At 37.1% G+C, this 21,809-nt stretch overlaps 1 protein-coding gene across 1 annotated transcript in view; it reads left to right on the top strand.

Annotated features, from left to right (window-relative positions):
* The window catches only part of ephb6 (eph receptor B6), a 34,612-nt gene extending 12,812 nt beyond the window's left edge, over positions 1-21,800 (top strand). Inside the window, exons 4-19 of the mRNA XM_056763345.1 lie at positions 2,271-2,434; positions 2,694-2,989; positions 13,155-13,310; positions 13,869-14,140; positions 14,779-14,860; positions 15,673-15,797; positions 16,347-16,509; positions 17,122-17,236; positions 17,370-17,425; positions 17,863-17,979; positions 18,095-18,342; positions 18,463-18,681; positions 18,902-19,051; positions 19,338-19,522; positions 19,593-19,748; positions 19,845-21,800. Of these exons, the coding sequence (XP_056619323.1) occupies positions 2,271-2,434; positions 2,694-2,989; positions 13,155-13,310; positions 13,869-14,140; positions 14,779-14,860; positions 15,673-15,797; positions 16,347-16,509; positions 17,122-17,236; positions 17,370-17,425; positions 17,863-17,979; positions 18,095-18,342; positions 18,463-18,681; positions 18,902-19,051; positions 19,338-19,522; positions 19,593-19,748; positions 19,845-19,950 (2,610 nt within the window). The 3' untranslated portion in view covers positions 19,951-21,800. The remainder of the gene's footprint in view (positions 1-2,270; positions 2,435-2,693; positions 2,990-13,154; positions 13,311-13,868; positions 14,141-14,778; positions 14,861-15,672; positions 15,798-16,346; positions 16,510-17,121; positions 17,237-17,369; positions 17,426-17,862; positions 17,980-18,094; positions 18,343-18,462; positions 18,682-18,901; positions 19,052-19,337; positions 19,523-19,592; positions 19,749-19,844) is intronic.
* Positions 21,801-21,809: the final 9 nt, after the last annotated feature.

Below are 21,809 nucleotides of genomic sequence, written 5' to 3'. Positions count from 1 at the left end.
ACAGCTGTGCTGTTACCAAGATTTTTGGCATAAGAAAGAGAGGCATACAGTTTTGAAATGACAAGAGGGCGTGTAAATGATGACAGAATTTTCATTTTGAAGGTGAACTACTCCTTTAACTCTTTCACCGCCATTGACAAGTTATATGTCATTTAAATAAAACGGTTCCCTGCCAAAGACGAGTTATTACGGCAATCAGTGTTTGTATTGTTGTACAGCAGGTGGCGCTGTTAAACACCTTTGGGAAAAAGTACAGAATCCCAGAACCTAGAACGTAAATATTGTATCGGTTTCTAATGATTATTCTGAGTGTAATCCTGGCAAAAACGTTAATTATCTCAGCATGTTTAATCAAAGTGATGCATTTTCGAAGAAACCTACCCACATCTACGGAGTGATAAAAAACGAACAAATGAAGATAGAAGAATACGGTTTCTTTTGTTTAAAAGATAAGGCTCTGTTTTTTCATCGGACATATTGTTTTTCCATATATACTTTACAGAAAATGTACTGTGAGCCACTCAAATTTGGTGAAAATGTAAGAAAACGCTGGCGTAGGCTGGCAACTTTTTTTTAAAAGGCTGGCGGGTGTCTTTTAACTGTGTTACAATATATATTTACCCATGAATGTGTGTGTCTACATCCATGTAGAATAGGTTTAAACTACATACAGTAAATACTGCGGATCCGTGCATGAAGTTCAGAGTAGAAAATAATTAATTATACTGCACGTGATGTTACAGTAAATGGCCCTAGCGATTCTCATGTGTGATCAACTTGCATTAAAGAGCTTTAGTTTCACAGTTATTTATAGAAGTATTATTGTTTTTTGCCAGCAAAATGTGCAATTTCCATTCGATTCAATAGCATTGTTTAAATTCAGTACCTCAAACATGGCTGACATCCGGATTGGTGAAGTGTCTTGAAAACACTCTATATCGACTTCAACCGTCTATGCCTAAACTTCAGTCACCCAAACTTCTAGATTTCTGATTCTCTATTTCTGAAGAAGAGCATTAGCATCACTAAACTATCAAGACCACGCTAGTCTTTTTCTTAAAGCGACGGTTTGTCTGATATCTTGTCCTACACCCACACACAAGCTTCATATTTAAATCCTGCCAGCTTTCTGTCTTGTTTCGTTCAGTTTTCTTTGACTGACTGAGACATACTTTGAACCTTTGTTACGTAGCAGCCTGAGGATCCACGGGATTCGTTTTCAAAGGAAATAAGAGCATGCTCTTTGAACGCCTGTATATTGTATGAATTACATTTCCCCATGATACATCACTGGGGGGGTAAAGCAAGCTGAAACCTCATGACACAGCTGACATAAGCCTTGAGGCTTTGAATGTAAAATATAGCTGTGTAAAATATTAAGGCTAGAAATGTATTTTCAGATGCATTCAGTGTAATGTCAAATCAAATGTTTTAATTTAACATCATACGGTTAACCCAGAGGTTCAAAGTGCTTTGGTTCCTGTCACGTTTCGTGGATGCTGTTAAAACGAATCAGGTGTAAGAGACACTCACAAAATGAGACTAACAAATCCCCTGGTTCTCGTTCAAGAACCACTGAATAAACCTCTCCAGTTAACTCATTTCTTTTGACCGCATAAATCGTGATATCTTAAATATTTTATATTATTAATAATTTAAATGTTTAAGCATTAGCTGATGAAACACCTTGCGGTTTAATATCTAGAAATATGCAGGTCGTGTTTGTTAGGAAGAAAACACAGTGTGGTTTTAAAGGGATACCCCCCCATGTTGTTTCAAACCTACATTTCTTTGTCCTCTTAAAAATATCTTTCTTTGTGTTCATCAGAACAAACAATTTATACAGATTTGAACAACTTGAGGGTGAGTAAATGATAACAGAATTTTCATATTTGGGTGGTGTATCCCTTTAAGGAACTGTCATGAAGAGTATCAGAAATGTGTGTGGCTTATTAATGATCTTCTCAGGGAGACATTGCTAAAACAGAAAATAAAAACTTGATGAAACAAGTGAGGTTCCGAGATGTGTTTAAATCCAGTCAGCCCTGTTGGAAAAAGATGTGACCCATTGTGTAAATCAAACATTGTTTACTCTCTACTAGTTTGGCATCATCTCTGTTACGCAACTCTCTCGTCACCTCTTCGTTTTTGACTTCAGAGCATTTAAAATTTCTATTAATCTTTTAAACACTCTAAAAATACCTATGCAACATGATTGACAGTGCCTTAAGTATTTTGCCTCACTCTATGTCTGTCTCCCACCGTTCCAGCCTTCAAGTGGAGAAACGAGAGAGGGCTGGGTGAAGGTCGACACCATCGCAGCGGACAAGAGCTTCAGCCGCGTGGAGCCGAGTCTACCTCACCAGTACAAATCTGAAAGCGCACGGCGGATCAACGTGAAAACCCGGAGCTTTGCTCCTCTTACACGCAAAGGGTACGATTACCTTTTGTCTGTCTCACGAATGGTGGTCACTGTGCACAGATAAAATGAGGTTCCTTCTGAGTGTGGCCACTCGGGATCAAGCAATTCGACTGAGTAAATATCAGCCCGTGTTAATATTTGCCTCGATATGGTTTGAATATGAAAACAAACAACAGTTATGAGAATGTCTGAGTCTCAAGCTTGTCACCTATAATCTTTTAGCACCTTTTTAACCGTTACATCACTTCCTTCCTTCTCCCATCTCTTTTAGGTTTGTGTTATCAATAGTAGATAGCGGAGCGTGTGTATCGCTCATGGGTGTGTCAATATTTTATCGCCGCTGCCCAGCAACCAGTCGATACCTGGCCTTCTACCCAGCCACGCCCTCGGGGGCGGAGCCCACTTCTCTGGTTCCGGTGACCGGGGCATGTGTACCTCATAGCCAATCGCAAGCTGGGACGCCACCAAGAATGCACTGTAACACGGAGGGTGAATGGCTGGTGCCTGTCGGAGGATGCACGTGTGATGCGGGATACGAGCCCAACTTTAATGGCTCAGCCTGTTTGGGTAAGTCAAAAAAACACCAAGACATATTTTCTGCACATTGACATTGTACTCAACCCAAAATTACATGATTACAAAATAATACTCACCATAAAGTGTCTTTATCCATTGACTGCCATTCAAGAGAAATCATGTATTGTATTCTGACAAAATGTGTTTCGCAAGCAACCTTAAATCCCGGATATTCCATTCTACTAAAACAGATTTCTTAAATGCCTGATTTGTTATTGTAGGGCTTGCAAAAGCATGAAATAGATTTATATTTTGCCTTCTGCTGCCTCCGATGTCAGCTTAGGTTAGTCACAAGTGAAGAGCTTAGGACCAAACATGCTCACAGATCCCTGCGGTGGAATCCAAAGCAAACCTTAAATATTTTAAGGCAAAGTCTTAGACAAGACTCCGATTAAAAGACCAAATTTAATTTCAAGTCTTTTAAAGCAATTCTCTACTGGGACGCTATTCGTGCGGACCATGATAAAACGATGCGTATGGAGAAGAACAAAGCCGTGTTTGATGCGATGCTGTGCAGACCGATCGACATGTGCCATCAAAGTCCCGTGACAGCGATTTAAACTGATATCTAGATCTCAAGTTATAATTACAAGTTATTTTTCAATTATTATCCAAAAGAGTTTTTAACTTTTAAAGACTGAATAACTTTACATGTCTACTTGTCGTAAGTATCTGGAGACCATCACTGCAAGAAATTAATTTCTTGCTAAGCATTTTTGTTTTGATATCAAGTAAAATTCTTATATCAAGATATATTTACTTGACAAATTCTTGAAGATAATTTTTCTTACCCCATTGGCAGATTTCTTTGCTTGGTTTGAACAATAAATGACTTACTTCTTAAAGTTTCTTATCTTGAAGAATTTTCTGATATTTTTGCTAGAAAACAAGACAAAAATACTTTGTGAGAAATTCGTTTTTGCAGTGATCGATTGTAAACTATTAAAACTGTCAAACTTTATTTCTACAATACACAACCAAAGCAAAAACACAGCTTGCTTGAGCAATCGCTGCAAACATTCAAAAGCACATGTGGTGTCTATGTCTGTGGACTCAGATGATGAGGGAAAAACAGTTCAATTTGGCTGCTGTGCTGAGCAAAGATGGCAGATTTCATATTGTGTATTTCTGGTGGATTGCACGAGATGAGCAACTGCCCTTGAGATCAATAGTAATCCTGGTGGGAATGCTTGATCTTTTCCGATATTCTAGACCTCTTTGCCTGTGTGAGTTATCTCTGGATCAGTACACTGAAGGCTTCCTGTCATTGTGATTATGAGCAAAGCTTGATGGACAGAAAATGACACATGGATGTATTTGGGCATATGCCAATAAACAAAGATCTAATTAAAGACACAAAAGACGCGCTTTGCATTGTTCAGTGCACTGTGTACGTACGTTTGCCCATTTATACCTGAGCATTTGAGTTTTTTCTTGCAACTTCGTCAGCATAAAACGCATCTCTAGGAATATGTGTTTGGCATGTCTTCTCTGTATTGTTTTATTGTGCGTGTTGCCTGTCAGCCAATCAACGCATGAGAAACCGAGCGAGCGAAAGCGCGAGAGCAAGGTTCCACTTTTATAAGACATAAATCGAGTTAATGCTTCAGAATCAACAAGTTCATCCTCCCTTTCCTTAGGCAATGGAGAAATGAGGTCAGAGTGCAAGAGAGAAAGAAAAACTAAAAGAGAGATGCAGTAGAAGTGAAAGAGAGCTGAAAGACAGTAAGGGGTTAAATTCTGGGGTCAATATGAGCAAACCAGAAAAGAGGTTTTGGGATATCTTGAAGATTAAAGTAGAGTGACGGGGGGACTGAGAGAGGAAAACGAGAGGGAAGTGACACATTTAGGTCACAGTGATGTAATGGCCATTCAGCTGCACAAGTGACAGAAACCACAGGGAAGAGCAGATCGGGATATACTGTAGTAGTGGACACGGGTTAAAGAGGAGAGGATTGAGCAGATAAAAGAAAATATTGGATAGAAAATAGACAGAAGGTGATGGAAAATGTGTGGTTTTATTCTGTGTGGTTATAACATTAATGCTTTGTTAAATATGTTTTTTGGGCTAGTTTTGTAAGCCCAGATGTTTCATGTTATATTTATAATATGGTTATGATGCAATATACATTTTTCAGCAGTTAACTGATTTGAACTTTTATTTTGTTTCCACTTATTCTTAAAGGTCATTGAATTTTTTTTGACCTTGGGAAATAAAATAGATTGTTCCTCTAAGATACTAAGACTGCTCATATGGCATATGACAAACTCTTGATTCCTGTCTTTTAGTTATTGAGGTATGCAATGGTATTTTTAATTAAAATCAGTACAATTCTACATAATTCTCTTAACTGTTGGAAATCTTAATGCACCTAATGACAAAAAAAATGTATAGCTACCTGATAGCATTACATTGATGTACAGTATAGCCTCAATCTATAAGTACGGTTCTCTTGTTAAAGGGACACTTCAGCCAAGAAACTAAATTTTCCCATGTTTTACTCTCCCTCAAGGATCCTAACTGAATATGACTTTCTTCTTGTAGAATAATGCAGTCAGAGTTATAATACCACGCATCGTTTTTCTTCCAATTGGTAGAATGGGAGTGAATGGGGGACATTTTTTTGAAATCTCCAAAAAATGCCTCACTGTAAAAATTAAAACATGCTATTTACTTAAAAAAATTTAGGTAACATTATTACACTTATTTTTTTTTAGTAGTTTTTTCTTTTTTTTCTTTTTGTGGAATTTACCTTAATAAATAAAGTAAAATTCTCTTGACTATTCAATCAACGGCAAATGATGACTTTGTATCATTTAAGCAATGTACTTTATTTATTTAAGTTGTCTCACAAATTTTTTTACTAAAATTCCCTTAACTTTTCAATAAACGGCACATGATGACTTTCTATAATTTAAGCAATGTGCTTCATTTATTTAAGTTGTGTCACAAAAAAATGTAGTAAAATTCCCTTAACTTTTCAATAAACGGCACATGATGACTTTCTATAATTTAAGCAATGTGCTTCATTTATTTAAGTTGTGTCACAAAAAAATGTAGTAAAATTCCCTTAACTTTTCAATAAACGGCACATGATGACTTTATATCATTTAAGCAATGTGCTTTATTTATTTAAGTTGTCTCACAAAAAAAATTAGTAAAATACCCTTAACTTTTCAATAAACGACACATGATGACTTTATTTCATTTAAGGAATCTGCTTTATTTATTTGAGTTGTCTCAGAAAAAAATGTACTTAAATTCCCCTAACTTTTCAATCAACGGCACATAATGACTTTCTATCATTTAAGCAATGTGCTTTATTTATTTGTCTCACAAGTAAAATTTCCTCATTTGTATTGATGAAAATGACTTGAAAATAAAATGTACTATCAAGTCATCAATTTATTCAGGCTAATTTATTCAGAACTGTTTGCAACAGGTTAGGAATCTCGTCATCTGGAACCTGATCATCACTTTCTCCAGCGCTTTCTGAATCCTCACAGTGTGGATCAACAGCAACTGAATGCTGCCTGGTCTTGCTCATCACATCAGCCTTGAAATCATTAGGAGAATGAGGATTGTGTTTTCTGCTTTTGTGCATCACAAAAAGTCCCATAAAAGTTTGTCTTAAAATCACACCCATAAAATACACATTCTACAGTTTCGTGACCTCTGAGTTGTTTACACAAATGTTGAAAATAGTCATTTTCAGAAGAATATTGTGTATTACAAATGTTACAGTTAAAGGAAAACACTGCCTCTGGTTCCAAAGTGTCCTCAATTAAATGATATAGTCAAATGTGTGTGAAGAGCACCGTCTGTTTTGAAAAAGCATGGACAGTTGTAATGTGGGCATGCAAGGTATAGTATGGCTATGTGTAAATGGTCAATGTTTTAGTCTGTAGTGCCCCAAAAGAGCTCCCTTTGAAGATGATGTCAACTGGCAAACTTTGCACTTCCACACCATGATTTCATGCTACATTGTCAAAGTCCTAAATGCAGGTTATTTAAACTGACAATATAAGAAGCCTGCATAAATGCTAACAGAGATGCTGCAACAAGGAGCCTCACAAAGATCTGTAAACAAAAAAAGTTACATATTAGAAATTGTACAACCTAGCTTGAAGAGGTGGACACACCTCTTAAATATAAAGATGTCACAATTTTAACGTTTTTGTACAATTATAAGCATATAAACCTAAATATGGCTTACCTCTTTATGTGATTATCCACCGCTCTGACAAAACGCCACTGCTCACATGCAATTTACATCTTCTTCATCTTGTCTTGTTTAATGTCCTCAGTACCGTTCAGTCCTTAGTACCGCCACCTACTGTATAGCTTACTTCCATGGGTGATGGATCCGCTGTTTATTAGCCCGGTGGGCTCTCGCTAAATCCTTGGTGTTTCGAGTATGATGTCATCACCCAAACGTGTTTTTCGTCAATTTAACAATCATAGGTAGTTTAGATGGTAAGAGTAAGGTTGGGGTTAGGGTAAAGTTTTCGTGAGAATTGAAACACCAAAGATTTAGTTAAGATTTAGTTTTCTGTGGCTCAGTGGTATGAGCATTGCGTTAGCAAGGCAAGGCTGTGGGTTCGATACCAGAGGTGATTTGTTGTATATGCCTGTTCGATGCTCTTTTAGATCTGTGTAGGACAAGTTATAAATTAAAACCCATCGTGATTTGAAGGATACGAAGTCACTTAAGAGTTAACTCACCATAGAGTGACTGACTTGTCATGCGATCGCTTTTCTCTGACACATACACAATATAAACATATTACACGATGTCTATGTAATTGTATCTGTTTTTTTTTCAGAATATAATTATGACAGTGGGTTTCAGAAAATACAATGACAGCTTAATACGATCGTTTCCACCTCCTTCATTTGCAATATAAGCATAAAATCTAAGATGATACATTCTGGGTATTTGGAAACCATCGGGATCGAACACACAACCTTGCGCTCTTCACGCAATGCTCTTACCACTGAGCTACAGGAAAGCTTTAAACATAGGCCTACTTGTATTGTAATCCCTTTAAATGTGCCATTGTGGTTTTGGCCAAAATAACTCCTGGCAATAGTGTTTTTGAAACTCATGGCGACTGTTAAAAACACAATGTCGCTTTAATTGAGCGTTAGCAGCGCAGCAAAACTCTGCGCCAAAATGATCGCTGCACTGCTGTTCTGCTCCGCGAACACGCGCTGCCTACGCGTGCGGTATGAAACGGGAGAGAACGGTTCATGATGCGCCACTCTGCTTTCACACACTTGTTTGTTTCGCACTAGGGATCCGCGTGTGTCTTCTGACTAAATAAACAAACCTGGGTCACATTTCTTAATAAATATATAAATAAACATCCAACTGAACATCTTGAACTTCCATGGTGTATCCAGATTAAAAAACAAGACTTTGAATTAAGTGTGGGACAACACAGAAATACAATTATAAACCTTTTCAGGACTAAACACAATAACTGAAAAGAACAAACTATTGATATTGTATCAGTAGTTTTGATGTAAGGATGGTAGCCTACATCAAAACACTTGACACTGGGCTCCTCAACCTGCTATGCCGTTCAATTTCAAAAGGTGTCCAAATAAATAACTAATTGAACAAGTTCTCTTAAAATAAATATGTATCTTATTTCAGCTTTATTTTGTTCCTCAAAACAAGTTACAAAATTGAGGACATTTCCTTAAATTAAAAAGAGAAAATAATATCTTGGTTTTATTAGTGAAATCTCCTCAATATTATTTATAAAACACTAAACCACAGTTTCATTAATGAAATATACACACTATTTTTAATCATCACATTAATTTTTTTAATGGAATTTACAAGACCCATGATTCATTTTTTACAGTGCTCCATTGATCAAAGAACAGCTCAACACAGCTCCGGGGTCTTAACAATGGTCCTCTGAAGCGACTCCATGCGTTTGTTTAAGATAAATATCCATATTGACAGCGCCATTAACGATAATGTTTAGCTTCTGTTATCCCTCTGCTGTGCGTGAACCAAAGGCTTGTTTTTCCTGCAAATGACGCAGGTGTAAGTTCCGGTGACAAACGTAGCATTTTTCGTTTGGTTCCACCGCCTCCTCTGTGAAGAAGCATTCGTCACAGTCATTTGCTGGAAATTTTAAATCCGGCGGTCTATAGTGCACTTAATATTGTTATCAGGTATCAAATAATATGTTGTATTACAAGTAGGGGTGTCGAACTACCGGTATTGACAATGACCGTGATATTAAAACCCAAGAATTAACTATTCAGCATCCATTAAAAATATTACAGTGGTCCCAAACTCTCTCTCTCTCTGCTTCTTTCTCGCTCACTCTCTCTTTCTCTGATTTGTATTATGAGTGTGATTTGTTGACCAAATAAAAGACAAGACACAAAATAGACAAAATGAAAGATGAATTTCAATGGTCACATTATTTCTTGGCATCCAATAAATACATCAGTCATAATGTCACAGGTTATTTGTTTGGGCACGATAACGGTGCAGTGAATAAAATCTAACATGGTAACTGACAGCCCAAATACAAGTGATTTATTATATTTTCTTAAGGACATTTACATATACATTTAGCAAACACTTTTATTCAAAGTCTATGAGGCATGTCAGTAAGCGCATATTTTTACGTACGTATTTAGAGACGGTGTATGAATCTGTGCGTTTGTGTGTTTGCATTTGTGCATCTGTGTGCTTTAGTCAGAGCGCTGCAAGCCAAATAAAGAGAATGAGAGCAGCCACAAGAGGAAGAGAGAGAGAAAAACGAGAGAGAAAATGGGTCAGGGATCTAAATACCAAGTACGATGTCAACGGCAAATTATACACTTCAGTGAGGTCTCTCGCTCTCTTTCTCTCTCTGCCTGTTTGCTTTTACAGTTTCCGTTCATCTGCATCTTTTTCAGTGTTTTTTTTTCTACTTCTGTGATTACAACACAGTTCCTATTTTCCATCTCGTTTTGATTTTATTTGAGGTGCGCTCTCTTTATCCGTGAGCAACCCAACCCCCTTCAATGCCTTCTGTTTAATTCTCCCTTGATTGGACAAACAAACACACGAACCGCCGTGCAACAACATGCACTTTCAATAAAATCACTTTGACAGTACAGGATTTCATGTTGGCCATATTCTGAAATATTATTTTATTGGTTCGAGTCAGAAATAAAATAATTCACAAGGCACAACATTCAACCAGAAAGGAAATCTATATAATATTAAATCATATGAAATATTTATTGAAATCACTTCACATAATTTATATTAATGATAAAAGGGTGAACCTTTATTTCCTCATTAGAATTAAAATCCGGAAATTTCTGGGGCGCCAGAAACATGCCATAAAATAACCATATTCCCTGTTAAATTGCATGCTGTACTCTGTTTTTCTTTAGAATTTGCTTTTTTATTTTTGTAATTTGATGGTTTTAACCCTATTTCAAAAATAGACTGTAAAAAATTAATGTTAGAAAAACAGAATTTTTCTGCAGCGGTGGTGTCAGTAAAATACCTTAAAACTACGTGTTTTTCTAGTAAATTTACTGTATTTTTCTGAATATTAACATTTTTGACACTATCCAAAATGTGGTGGAAAATCTGAAAACGGTAAAATCTTTTGAAATTACTGTTTTTTAGACTTTATAAATGAAAAATATGTAGAAAGAATAACAGTAATATTCTGTAAAAAAATATTTTTTACAAAGGTGTTTCCTGTCCCTCAGCTATCTGGATTGACTTCAAATTACTTTTTAAAGTATTGAATTCATTCAGTTGTTGTAAACAATTTGTAATTCTTTAATAATTTGTATCCATCTTGAAGTCCTAACCATCATCTCAATGTCAACGTGTCCCAATCTGTCTAAAATCATTTTACTGTAATTCCAGATATGCCACATGATATATCTGTAAAATCCTTCTTTAGCATATCTAACTCTGTGCAATCCCATTTATTAAAAAATCTGGGTCAATTAATATTGGCCCTAAAAAAAACCTTTTTATGAGAAAGCTTGATGCCTAGTAGCCAAAAAGTGCCCACGAGAGAGGAATGACCGACTGTGATTGGCTGATAAGTGGGAAGTGCGAATAGGAGGGAGAGATGTTGAAAGATGTAGGAGATGTCTGAGACGTGTGACAATTTTGTAGCTAAACCGTGTCGTTTGTCACAGCTATAGGACAACACACTGGGTAATATAATCCAGCTCTATGAAAAATACATGGCAAATGTCTCTCAGCGTGTCTATCTTTCTGTCTTTCACACTTCTCATGCTCTTACTTTGGAATGAATATCAAATCTGATGGGCCAGTCAGAACACCAAAATCCTTTTAGCTTTGTGGAAATGTTAATCTCTCTCCCTCTCTGTTCTGCGTTTCTTCATTTTTCCTTCCTTTGCCATCTGTTTATGGAAGTTTAAACGTGTTACATTTGTATGGCCTGTCTCTTCATATGAGAGCAGGAGACTTGTAAGCAATTCGGGGTTGACAGAAATGAAAGAGTAACGGTATCTTTGTAATTATGAGTCATAGCCTTTCTATGACAAAGCATCTCAATGCTCATCTGCAGTCTAACCGGGGTCAGCGTCACTAGTGTCACATCATGTCGGTTCTGCTTAATATGAGCGTGATGAGATCATTAGGTCTGAAAACTTTTCAATGGGAATAATGTAAACATATTGATTCACACATGCGCCTCCTCTTTATATAAAGAACATTGTGTATGCTGTGAGTTTTTGTGTGGACACAGTTGAAAGGGTGCTTAATGAAGCCCTCCTTTGTTTCTGGGCTTCATTATGGGTCACTATTGATCTTCAATGAACAATCACATGTTTCACTGCAACTGAGCGTATCATTATATAGCCAAACAACTATCTATAGGAAGCAACCAATGAAGTGCCGCAGCTGAAGCGACTCAATTTAAAGGCACAGTTCACCCCCAAATCTATTTTTGTCATCATTTATTCACCCTTGAGTTGTTCCAAATATGTCCACATTTTTTGTTCTGATGAACACAGAGAAAGATATTTCGAAGAATGCTTGTAACCAAACAGTTCTTGGCCACTATTGACTACCATAGTAGGAATGGTAATCAAAAGTGCTCCAGAACTGTTTGCTTTCCTAAATTCTTTAGAATATCTCAAAGAAATTTACAAAGCAATTTTTACTACTATGGTGGCCAAGAACTGTTTGTTTGGTTGCAAGATCTTCGAATCTCTCTGTGTTCATCAGAACAATGACATTTATACTGATTAAGAACAACTTGAGAGTGAGTAAATTGAGACAGAATTTTCATTTTTGGGTGAACTTTTCCTTTAACAGCCAATTAGCCGTTACCATGTCACAGCAATTATATCATTGGTCTTTCTGAAATAGACTGGTCAACGGTCCCATTCTACAGATGTGTTTCATCGTTGCTGTCCTTTTGAAAATTCAGCTGTCCTAATTTACACATTTAAGAGATGGAAGTGTACTTTTTTAAATGATAAAATAATCTTTAAATTAAATAATGATTAAAGACCTTTTTAATACATTAATACTATATTTGCAAAACCCAGTGCCAAACATAAAGGGTGACATATAATAATGATTTGACAAACAAATAAACATCATGAAATATGGAGATAAGAGGTTTCTGAAGGACAGCAGCAATATATATAATGGTTCTTTTCTTTTCTTTTGAATTGCATTTAGTCAGAAAAAAAATGATCTGGTTCTCTGATTTCCCTCCAACAATGTTTTCACTCTTTGATTTCTCTCTAATTATACATCTGACTATATAAATACAATCTATTTAGTTTGTTTGGAGGATGCTTCATTCATGCTTTATTTTTCCCTGGTAATTTAAAAGGATGAAAGATGCATTTTAACTCAAGTGCCTGAGAGAACAATAAAACACTCATTGTAAATTTGCACATATTAAAACAAATTGTTATTCCGATGCTTTTTGTAACATTTACATTTCATTTGGCGCTCACTGAATCCAATTGGATAATTATACAGCTCTTTGTACATGATTCATCTGATCAGCTTCCAGTTCTGGTGTAACTGACATCATTCCAAAGTAGGAATCTGACACTTTCCAAACAGCTTGAGTCTTTCTCGTGCCATAATTGAAATCCTTTTTCACTTTCCAACAGCATGTCCAATTGGGTCCTATAAAGCGCTTGCAGGCTCTGTCTCCTGTACAGAGTGCCCGGCTAACAGTAGAACCAGTTCTGAGGGCTCTAAGCTTTGCGAGTGTCGAAGTGGGTTCTACCGCGGGCCCACCGATGCTAATACCACAGCCTGTACAAGTAAGAGATCAACCAACTATATCCATGTTGATTTACATTTACAGTTATATAATTGTCAGATGCTATTATCCAAAGCAACTTACATTGAATTATAATACATTTGTTTCTAATTATGTGCAATCCCTCCCGAACCTGTATACATGTATTTTTTTCTGCCAAACACAAAGGAAGATATTTGGAAGAATGTGAGTAACCCAACAAATCTCATCCCCCATTGACTCCCATAGTATTTATATTCCCTACTATGGCAATAAATGGGGAAGGAGATCTGTTTGGTTACTCACATTCTTCCAAATATCTTCCTTTGTGTTCAGCAGAACAAAGACATTTATAAAGATTTGAAACAACCTGAGGATGAGTAACGATGACAGAATTTTCATTTTTGGGTGAAATATCCCTTTAAGTCAATGAATGAACAATCCAGATACATATTAACCTTGAAAGTTTGAAGTGTTTGATCACTATAGTCTACATAGAGGGTAATCATTAGACAATGCAGGAGGTGATGAACACTGATGAGCACTTGTTTGTGTATAACCTGAGGTTTTTCTCTCCCAGGTCCTCCATCAGCACCCGTATCAGTGTCCTGGGAGTATGAGAGCTCCGAGGGTGGGGTGTCGCTGCGCTGGAGACCACCCTCGAACATGGGGGGTCGGAGTGAAGTGTGGTACGGGGTGGTGTGTCGAATTTGCCCATCTGCCACTAACACCCCACCCAGCATGTGCTCGTGGTGTGGAGAGACGGTCACCTTTTCACCCTTTAAAACCGGCCTAAAACAGACTAGGGTCACCCTCAAAAACCTGCTCACTAGAGTCACCTATCTCATACAGGTACAGACAATGAACAGTACGACCAGAGAGAGAGTCTGCAATATTAACATTGTTACTTTACATATTGTCACATGAAATAATGTCACATGGGGCATGTTGTTGCAAGGGATATATTTCAGAATGGTTATTCTTAAAATCAGTAGTTGCTTCTTTTTAGTATCAGTAACTTTTTCATTACCACAATTAGAATAAAAAATATTTTTTCATAGTTATAATAAAATGGCTTTATTGCCAAGAAATGGTATGAGATATGTGTGCATCCCCAGTCTCCCCATACAACAAATTATGGATGGTTTCTATTGCCTTAAGGGAATAGTTCACCCAAAAATGTATTGACTTTTTCATCAGTTATTCACCCTAATAGCCTTCCAAACCTGTATGATTTTCTTTATCCTGTAGAACACAAAAGAAGAACGTTGGTAACCAAACAACATTGGCCCCCATTGAATTCCATTGTATGGATACAAAACCACTGAAACATTTCTCAAAATATCTTCTTTTGTGTTCATGAGGGTGGATAAATGATAACTATATTTTAAATTTTTATACATTTTTAATATGTGGTAAACTATGCCTTTAATGCACTATATGTGCATTAAAAAGTTCAGATGAAATGCAAGTTGCGTTTGATTTGACAGGTTCAAGCAATGAATGAAGTATCGGCACTGAGTCCCTTTCCACCTCAGTTTGCAAGCATCAACTTCACCACCAGCCAATCAGGTGAGAGGAAAGAAAATGTACGCTGTAAACATCTGTGCTGATGACGATAAATGTGAACATCAGAGGTCTGTTTCCGTGCCTTTACCCTGCCATCTTTGTCTAGACGTGCTCCACCTTTCTCTCTCTTTTTCTTTTCTCTCCCATGGTCCCTTATTTCCGTCCATCTGTCATTTCTCCTCATCATTTTTCGTTGTGGACCCAGGTGGCTTGAGGTCACGATATGCTGTCGACTCATATAATTGTCAGGATATCAGGCAAAGACAGAAAGAGAAGAAAAACGTGGAGAGGATAATCAATGTGGCAGTCCGCAGAAACTTCAGAGACATGCGCAATTCACATGGTTCTGTTTAACCGTCTCTCTTCCTCTCCCTTCTCCTATATTATCGGCATCTCTACCTAAACCAGTCGAATTAACACAACTTAAAGATGAATGATATTTAGCAAGACTGAGGCATTTAGCCATGCTTTTCCACATGAATGATTAACCGACGAAGACATAAGGCTGAGATGAAGGGTCAGGGGCCTGGGAAGAGGGCGAGAATGGAGAATGGATAACTCATGACCTCATTAGCACGAAAAAAGCTTCAGCCATGTATAACTAACCGTCAGACATGCATCAAAACATGATGTAAATAGCTTAATGCATTTGGGGCTATATTTGCATGTGAATTCATGATGTATATATTACACATATTAAACCATTCATAGGGAACTATGGGATAGGCAAAGCATTAAGTATAGTTGGAAACAGAGGCCACCTTGTGGTGACTGTTGTAATTACTTGTGTTTTCATGTTGTGATGTTTTACCTAGTGCCTTCTGAGGTTCCAATGCTGCACCAGTTGAGCAGAGTTCAAGACTCCATCACACTGTCATGGCCTCAACCTGACCGGCCAAATGGCGACATCCTGGAATACCAGCTTCGATACTACGACAAGGTTATTTACTTTACTTTAGGATTAAGATAGATGACCCATTTTTTATTTCTTCATGATTTACTCTCGTTTCTTTCCAAATCTGTCTCTTGTCAGTGGAGCACAAAAAGAGGATTTTGAAGAATTTGGTAACTGCAATGAATGGGTTAAAAGCCTCTCATAAAATTATGTAATATTCCAAACCTTTTGAAACCGTACGATAACTTTGTGTGCAAAATGTTTTTATTTACTAAATTCTTTAATGAGACTTTAGGATGGTTTTGAGTCCTTTTGAAAGCTTGGAACTCTATATGCATTGTAATTTTATGGAACATTGCTAAGTAAATATTTCTTCGTGTTCCAAAGAAGCCAGAAAGTCAAACAGGTTCAGGAACAACAAGGGGGAATAAATAAGTGCATTTTCATTTTGGGTGAATGCTTTTAAATTGACATAAAAATTCCGTGTCACCTTTCATCAATTAGATACATTCTATATACTATGAATAATGATGTATGCATTTCCGAATAATATGCATGGTATTTTCTACAAATGGTGGACTTTCTCTTTGGCAGGGTTCTGATGAGGACAGTGCTGTGAGTGTGTTCAGTGAAACTAACACTGTGACTGTTGGAGGTTTGATTCCCGGCTCTATCTACGCCTTCCAGATACGTGCTAGAAATGAGAGAGGCTATGGGCCCTACAGTAATACCATTTACTTCAGCACATTAGCAGTGGGTGAGACACAATGATACTGTATATTATTAAATAGCACACATTATTTGGCAATCTTGCTATGACTGTGAACATATGATTATGCAAACATTTAACATGTTTAACATGGCAGTGAGGTTATATTGTTTCTTCATTGGCTTAGTGCTGCAATCTACTGCCTTTAAAACTGCTTGGTTCTATTGGACTGATAAATATTGCAGCTACCATGATGATAACCGATCAGACCATTACATGAATTTTACAATGATTCTTTACATTTTTTAATAAAAAATTATGCATACACCCGGTTCCAACGTCTAATATCTGTAGGACAATCAAGTCTGGCTTTGACGACACAATTTTATGCAAATCTCATGATTTGTGTTAACTCAGCATGATGTGAGAATGTTCCAGACCGCATCTTGTAAAGCATGAAAATTTGAGCTTTTGTGAAAGTTATCATTGCTATTGCCACATAACTTTGGAAAACTGGAAATTGTAGAATTGAAACATATTTTGTGTCCAAGTTAAAATAAAAATAGCCTAAATTTCATAGACTTTTAGATGTTCAAAAAATGTTATTTCTTATGCTTTAACAGTTATGTTTTGCACCTAGTAATCCCATTTACTTTTTAGAGGAGCAATCCAAACAAATTCAGAACCGCCTGCCTCTTATGGTTGGATCAGTGATGGGTGGAGCGGCATTTCTTTTAGTTGTAACAGCAATCATCATCGTGTTTGTGTTTAGAAGGTATGACAATCAAAACACTTCACTTCAGATAAAAACTAGTTTTTTTTCGGATACTATATAAAAATAAACAAAGGATCACAACTGTTGATGAGTATTTGTAGTTCAACTTTGATTTTGTATATTTTTCCATTAGCAAAAGGAGAGAGAGCCCTTATAGTGACAGACTGCAGAGATACATCAGTAACAGAGGTGAATGGAGTTTTTACTGTATCAATAAATCAAATAAATAGAATATGTTGTCTAATGTTGGAAACTACATCATGTACGTCATGTATAAAACAGCCCAGAGCTGACTAGAGAGAAAAACCACAATGTTTTCACTTTTTTCTCAGTTCACTCAATTATGTAAAGTACTCTGTATTCAGACTAGTGTGTAATTATAGCTATAATATAATAACCATGTTTTTGTGAAACACTGCGTCTACACCACAACCAAAAGTGGTTTGTGAGAGGTTTGCTGTTGTGACAACAGGCGATGAATCTTCTGTTGTGTCAGAAGTTTTGACATATTTGTGGTAGAACTTGACCTGAAAACTCGAGCGCCCTGACAGCATGTCTGTGATAAAACCAATTATTATTTGCTCACTGGATGAAGTTTAATATGGATGATGGTGTAATTCATTCAGGTGGAGTGAAATATTACGTGGATCCCTCTACTTACGAGGACCCCAGTGAGGCGGTCAAAGAATTTGCACGAGAAATCGACCCCGCTCACCTAAAGATTGAAGAGGTCATTGGTGCTGGTAGGTACACGGTATAAATAGCTTTTCTAGAGGCAAGAAGCCGTTCTTATAGCTGTGTTAATTCTTGAGTTTTTGTTGACATACAGAATCTCTAATTATTCGTTTCTTATTCTAGCTCAGTTTGGCGAGGTGTCCCGCGGTCGGTACAGACCACTGGGACGTAGAGAGGTGTTGGTTGCTCTTAAGACTTTACGTTGGGGGGTGACAGACCGTGAAAAGAACGTGTTTCTCAGCGAGGCAGGCGTCCTGGGCCAGTTTGACCACCCCAACGTACTGAAGCTGGAGGGGGTGATAACTCGCGCCCCACCTGAACGTATCATCACGGAGTTTATGGAGAATGGGCCACTTGATGCTTTTCTGAGGGTGGGACTGCTGCATTTTCCATCAAAATATTTGCTTTATTCTCTGTTACTCTGTCTTTTTCATTGTCTTTTAATGTTTCCTGCTCTCAACTGCCACACTGATTTTTATTACATTTTTAAGGAAAATGAAGATCAGTTCAGCGTGTTGCAGCTGGTAGGAATGCTGAGAGGTGTTGGGGCTGGGATGCGTTATCTTTCAGAGAGGAATTTTGTTCATCGTGACCTCGCAGCACGAAACGTTCTGGTGAATTCCAACCTGGTGTGTAAGGTGTCTGACTTCGGCCTGTCACGTTTAATGAGGGGTCTGGACCACAACATGCCCACCTACACTGCTTCGCTGGTGTGTTATGGGACAGTTTCTGGATGTCAATGTTCAAATGAAGATGTCCTTTCCAAATCCTAGCATCCCAATGTGCATTGATATTCATCCAATTCTACCCAACCCATTATATTTATCTCCTAAGATTAAATAGTCTGCCATGGTGTTTAAATGAACATTGTCCTTTGTTACTTTGTGTTGTCATTGCGTTTAATCAAATTACTCTCTTTGTCTGTCTCAGGGCAGTAAGATCCCTGTACGGTGGACCGCACCTGAAGCTTTCCAGCACCGTAAGTTCAGTTCAGCCAGTGACATCTGGAGCTTTGGAATACTCATGTGGGAAGTCATGTCATACGGGGAACGTCCATACTGGGACATGAGCAACCAAGAGGTTAGGATTCTAGCATCTGACTGTCTCCCCTGCTGTTGAAATTGCAGTGTTGTGAACCGCCTTTCATGCATTTCACTGCAGTTCACTAGAGGGAGCTACTGGACTATTACATGATGTATAAATTTATCTGCGTTTCAGTGTTAGAATATCTGACAGCTTTTTATAAATACAAGGTCTTTTACTATGTATTTTTCAGTTCTTCACATTTCATGTCCACCTCTGCTTCACTGTATTTCTCTGCGCCTAATACTGTAAAAGTGTCATGTCTCTCCCTGTCTCTCTCTAGGTAATGAAGGCTGTTGTGGATCAGTACCGCTTGCCTGCTCCAAACGGTTGTCCCCCTGCTCTTCACGCTCTGATGCTTCAGTGCTGGCAGGCAGACAGACAGGACCGGCCAGGCTTTGATTCTCTTCTGTCATCTCTTGATCGTCTCATACGGCACCCCGCCTCCCTAAAAGCTGACCACATCCGGTGAGTTACAACTACATTTTCTACATTTTTATAAAATCATCCTCTTTTGATATATTCTTCTCTTTTTTAGTCCCACCCAGCCACTGCTAAGCCCCACCCCTACTGACCTGTCATCAGTGGTAACGGTCGGTGATTGGCTGACGGCTCTAAAGATGGATCGGTATAAGGATGTGTTCGAGAGAGCACAGTTTCATAGTTTGGAAAGAGTGAGCACGCTCGCAATGGAGTAAGTTTAGCAATTTGGAACTAAAGGAACATGTTTCAGAACAAATGTCTGTAAATTGTTAGGTAATTTATACTGTTTGTCTGTTTTTGTTCTTAGGGATGTTCAGGCTATAGGTGTAAATCTAATTGGACATCAGCGGAAGATCGTAAATGCTGCTAAACAGCTCAGGACACACCTCACTCAGGGACACGTGGAAGTCTAGGGCTTCCCACTTTGTTTTGACTGAACAATGCACGATGGGGATGGAGTCCACACAGCCTGTCAGCCCACAACAACACTTGAATAGAGAGTGACTGAAGGAGAGGGGTGTTTTAGTACTACTTATTCACTCATCTGTCCTTCCTTACTTGCTCAACTGTCTTCCATATTCTTACACTTTTTCCCTCTTTTAACGTTGCACTACCTCCCACGTTGTCACGTATTGGTCCATTACTTGATGGCATTCAGTATGAACTTACGCCTTAAATACACAAAGAAGACTTCTTTCACAATCAATTGCATAGACAATCAGAGATTTTTAACGTTATAGATATGTCTTTGATGGGACTTTTGGTCAATGTTTCATTTGTAACTACACAGTTTTTTATTGTTCAATATGTCGTCCTGTTTTACAATGCAAATATATGAACGGCTTTGAATAACAAACTGGAATTTTGAAAACATCAGAATGGTAACACTTTACTATAAGTTTGTATTTCTTAACATTAGTCAATGCATTAGTTAACATGAACTTCATTTCTAATCTTATTTTGTGTTCATTTCAGCAATTACTAATATATTTTAAGAGTTTGCTTGCAAAAAAAGATAACTCCATATTTTTTTTCTTTTAAAAATCATGTTTTTTTGTTATGTTATCATTTTTTTATTGTGTTAGTTAGATGTATATAAGTTTTTACTTATTTAAAACAACTCAACTGCAGTTTGATTGATATTAATTTGAATGCACAATAAATAATGGAAAGAGTATTTTTATCAAAAGCTGTAGCTGTTAACATTAGTAAATGCACAATGAACAAACATGAAAATTATATCACTTAAAATGCTGAAAAAATATTTGATTTCTGGTAGTTTATGTTAGCTAATGCATTTACTAATGTTAACAAAGACACCTTATTGTAAAGTGTCACATAATTGTTTCCAAGAATATGTCTTGAATAATTTTTTGCCCGGTTAGCAAATTTTTTTTAGTAAAAAATTTTTTTTAACTGAAACTTTTTAAGTAGTCCTTAGAACAAGAGAAACAATTGGAATAATCCCACTTTAATTCGAGATACATTAAAAAGAAGTGAAATTATCTTAACTACAAATTTAGCTTCACAAGTACATTTTAAATTAAAATCTTAAAGAAAATTGAACTCTTGTTTTAAGGCCTATTTTTAAGGATAGTTTTACTGAAAAATGTGGAGAAAACATTTTATTGCAGTGAAATCAATCAATACTTTATTTGTTTGCCTATAGCTGAAAACTCTGTGGCATAGACTGGTAAAAATAATATACAGGTGTGAAAAGATTCTCAGAGACAAGAAAGTTTTCGTTTTGTAAGTTAATTTCACGATATGACCTCGGTAGTTCCTTAGGTTTATCTGAGACCGATGACATCCATGATTTCACTCGTCTCGGTGACCAACACAAAACACACAAAGGCACAAGTCACAATCTATGCTGCTGTGTGCCCAGTCCTAAAAACATTTCCTATCACCAGCCCTGATCTTTTCCCAAGATATATTTAACACAACACATTATCTCACTTCTTAAATGATGTAGCATAAAGTATATGAGCATCCTTTGGTAGTTGTTGCAGTAAATGTGATTATTATGGCTGGTTGACATGAAAGTGAGATGTTGTGGATATTTTGTGTGTGTGTGACAGACTTTAGTGAATACATAAAAACGGGTGTTGTGCTGCTTAAATTATGTGAATGGATTCCTGTACATATGTTAAAAAGGGAGTGTATGATCAAGTGGATGTATATTTTGTTCTGTATGTACAGTTGTTCACCACGATTCCAACAGGCAAATTTGTAAAATATATATGCTTTTCTTTAACAATGACTCCTGTCT

This window comes from Triplophysa dalaica, chromosome 12, assembly GCF_015846415.1.
Source record: "Triplophysa dalaica isolate WHDGS20190420 chromosome 12, ASM1584641v1, whole genome shotgun sequence".
NCBI lineage: Eukaryota > Metazoa > Chordata > Actinopteri > Cypriniformes > Nemacheilidae > Triplophysa > Triplophysa dalaica.
The sequence above is the reverse complement of the archived record's forward strand: the minus strand, read 5'-3'. Positions and strand labels throughout refer to the sequence as shown.